The following is a 1,632-nucleotide window of genomic DNA, read 5'->3' on the forward strand; positions in this document are numbered from 1 at the left end:
CCTTGAACCCCAGTCGGCCTCAGCAGATGGCCGCTCACACTGAGCCTGGTTCAGCTGGAGGTTTCTTCCTGTTAAAAAGGAGTTTTTCCTCTCCACTGTTGCTACAAGCTTCCTTAGTGTGAGGGATTGCTGAAGAGTCAATGAGTCGATGCTATCAACTCGTTTTCCTTAGAGAGAAAACTTAGAATCAATCTGACTGGATGATCTAGGTGAACCACAAGGTGCCCTGAGATGACATGTGTTGTAAATTGGTGCTATAGAAATAAACTGAATTGAATATAACTGATAAATGTTGCAGGAGAAACTTCTGGGTCCTTCTGAACCTCCACACTAAGAAATTTTTTGCAAACTTTTGTGACACATTTATGCAGCGTCTCTGATACTTGTGAAATTTCCAAACCTAATAAATAAACAGTTGAAACAACCCCTCTGGGCTGTCAGAATACCCACAAAACTGCAAACCAAGTGCAAATCATCTAATCGTCCTATTTTGCTCAGGAGAAGAGCTCCACTGAGGAGAAACAGCAAACCCAAAGCCTGTCTGACATGCTAGCATGCAATCACAGCACAAATGTTCATCAGGGGGAGCAACAACTTGTCTCCTTGGGAACATATGGCCTCTTTGTGCTTTGCAGCGTCTTACAGCAGATTTATTTATGCAACACTTTCTAAGTTTTTTTTCTTATCTTTCTCTGTAAAAGCAACAAATGTCTGCAGCACTCATCCGTGCAGCAGAGCCGTACCTCTGTTTCACGCAGACGTCTGCGCAGGCTGTCGCTGGAGTCTTCCTTATTCTGCAGCCTCTCCAGGTCGCGCTCCAGCCGCTCTTTGGCCATTTTCATGCTCTGGAGATGGTCTGTGGCCTCGGCGCTGGCCTTTGACGTCTGGAAAAGGAAACAACCACCCATTAGCTGTTCCTTTGATCATTATGGATCCATAACAACCTAAAGAGGTGACATTTCAATGTGCTTCCACCTTTATTTAGAACATCTCCAGCACATTGTAGCAGACCATTAGGTGGACTCTGGGTCCAGCTCCAACTTTATAAACTCACTACACTCCTGATTATCTAATAAACTGGTTTGTCATAAGTAGGGCCTCCATTGTCTTAAAAAAGTATTCATATCCCTCAATCTGTTTATGGTTTGTCATATTACAGCATCATACTGTTCTGTATTTACTGGGAGTTTAGATTTGATCTTCACAGAGTCAAGACAGCTTGTTGCAAAGGACTCGGTTTGTAAATAAAAATTTGAGAAATTAAACTTGAAGTAACTTTGTTTCCTCAGATTTTTCTTTCAAATTTATTTTTAATATTGCAACTTTTCAAATTGTTTTTTTAATTTTTTTATGTACAGATTTCAAATTAGAATTTTTTTCAAATTTCTCTTTTCAGACTGAGATTTACAAATTGCTTTCTTTTCAAATATTGTTTTTCAGATCACATTTTCTTTGTTTCTGGGGACGGGCTTCCCGCTGGAGTGAAGAGCAGAGATGATTATTTATTGGTCTGCTGAACCAACGGCGAGCGTTTCTATAGAGCTTTAAGTTAATAGAACGTTATCTATGAAACAGAAATTTGAAAAGAATACAATTTGTAAAAACTGAATCTGAAAGACAGAAATTTGAAAA

General features: G+C 39.7%; 1 protein-coding gene across 1 annotated transcript in view; it reads right to left on the bottom strand.

Moving 5' to 3' along the window:
* Window positions 1–1,632, bottom strand: part of LOC107099985 (citron Rho-interacting kinase-like) — a gene marked incomplete at its 3' end in the record, with an annotated part of 111,200 nt that overhangs the window by 69,557 nt on the left and 40,011 nt on the right. Inside the window, exon 8 of the mRNA XM_015398327.1 lies at window positions 744–884. Coding sequence (XP_015253813.1) covers window positions 744–884 — 141 coding nt within the window. The remainder of the gene's footprint in view (window positions 1–743; window positions 885–1,632) is intronic.

This window comes from Cyprinodon variegatus, unplaced genomic scaffold (genome assembly GCF_000732505.1).
Source record: "Cyprinodon variegatus isolate N-32 unplaced genomic scaffold, C_variegatus-1.0 Scaffold927, whole genome shotgun sequence".
Classification (NCBI taxonomy): Eukaryota; Metazoa; Chordata; class Actinopteri; order Cyprinodontiformes; family Cyprinodontidae; genus Cyprinodon; species Cyprinodon variegatus.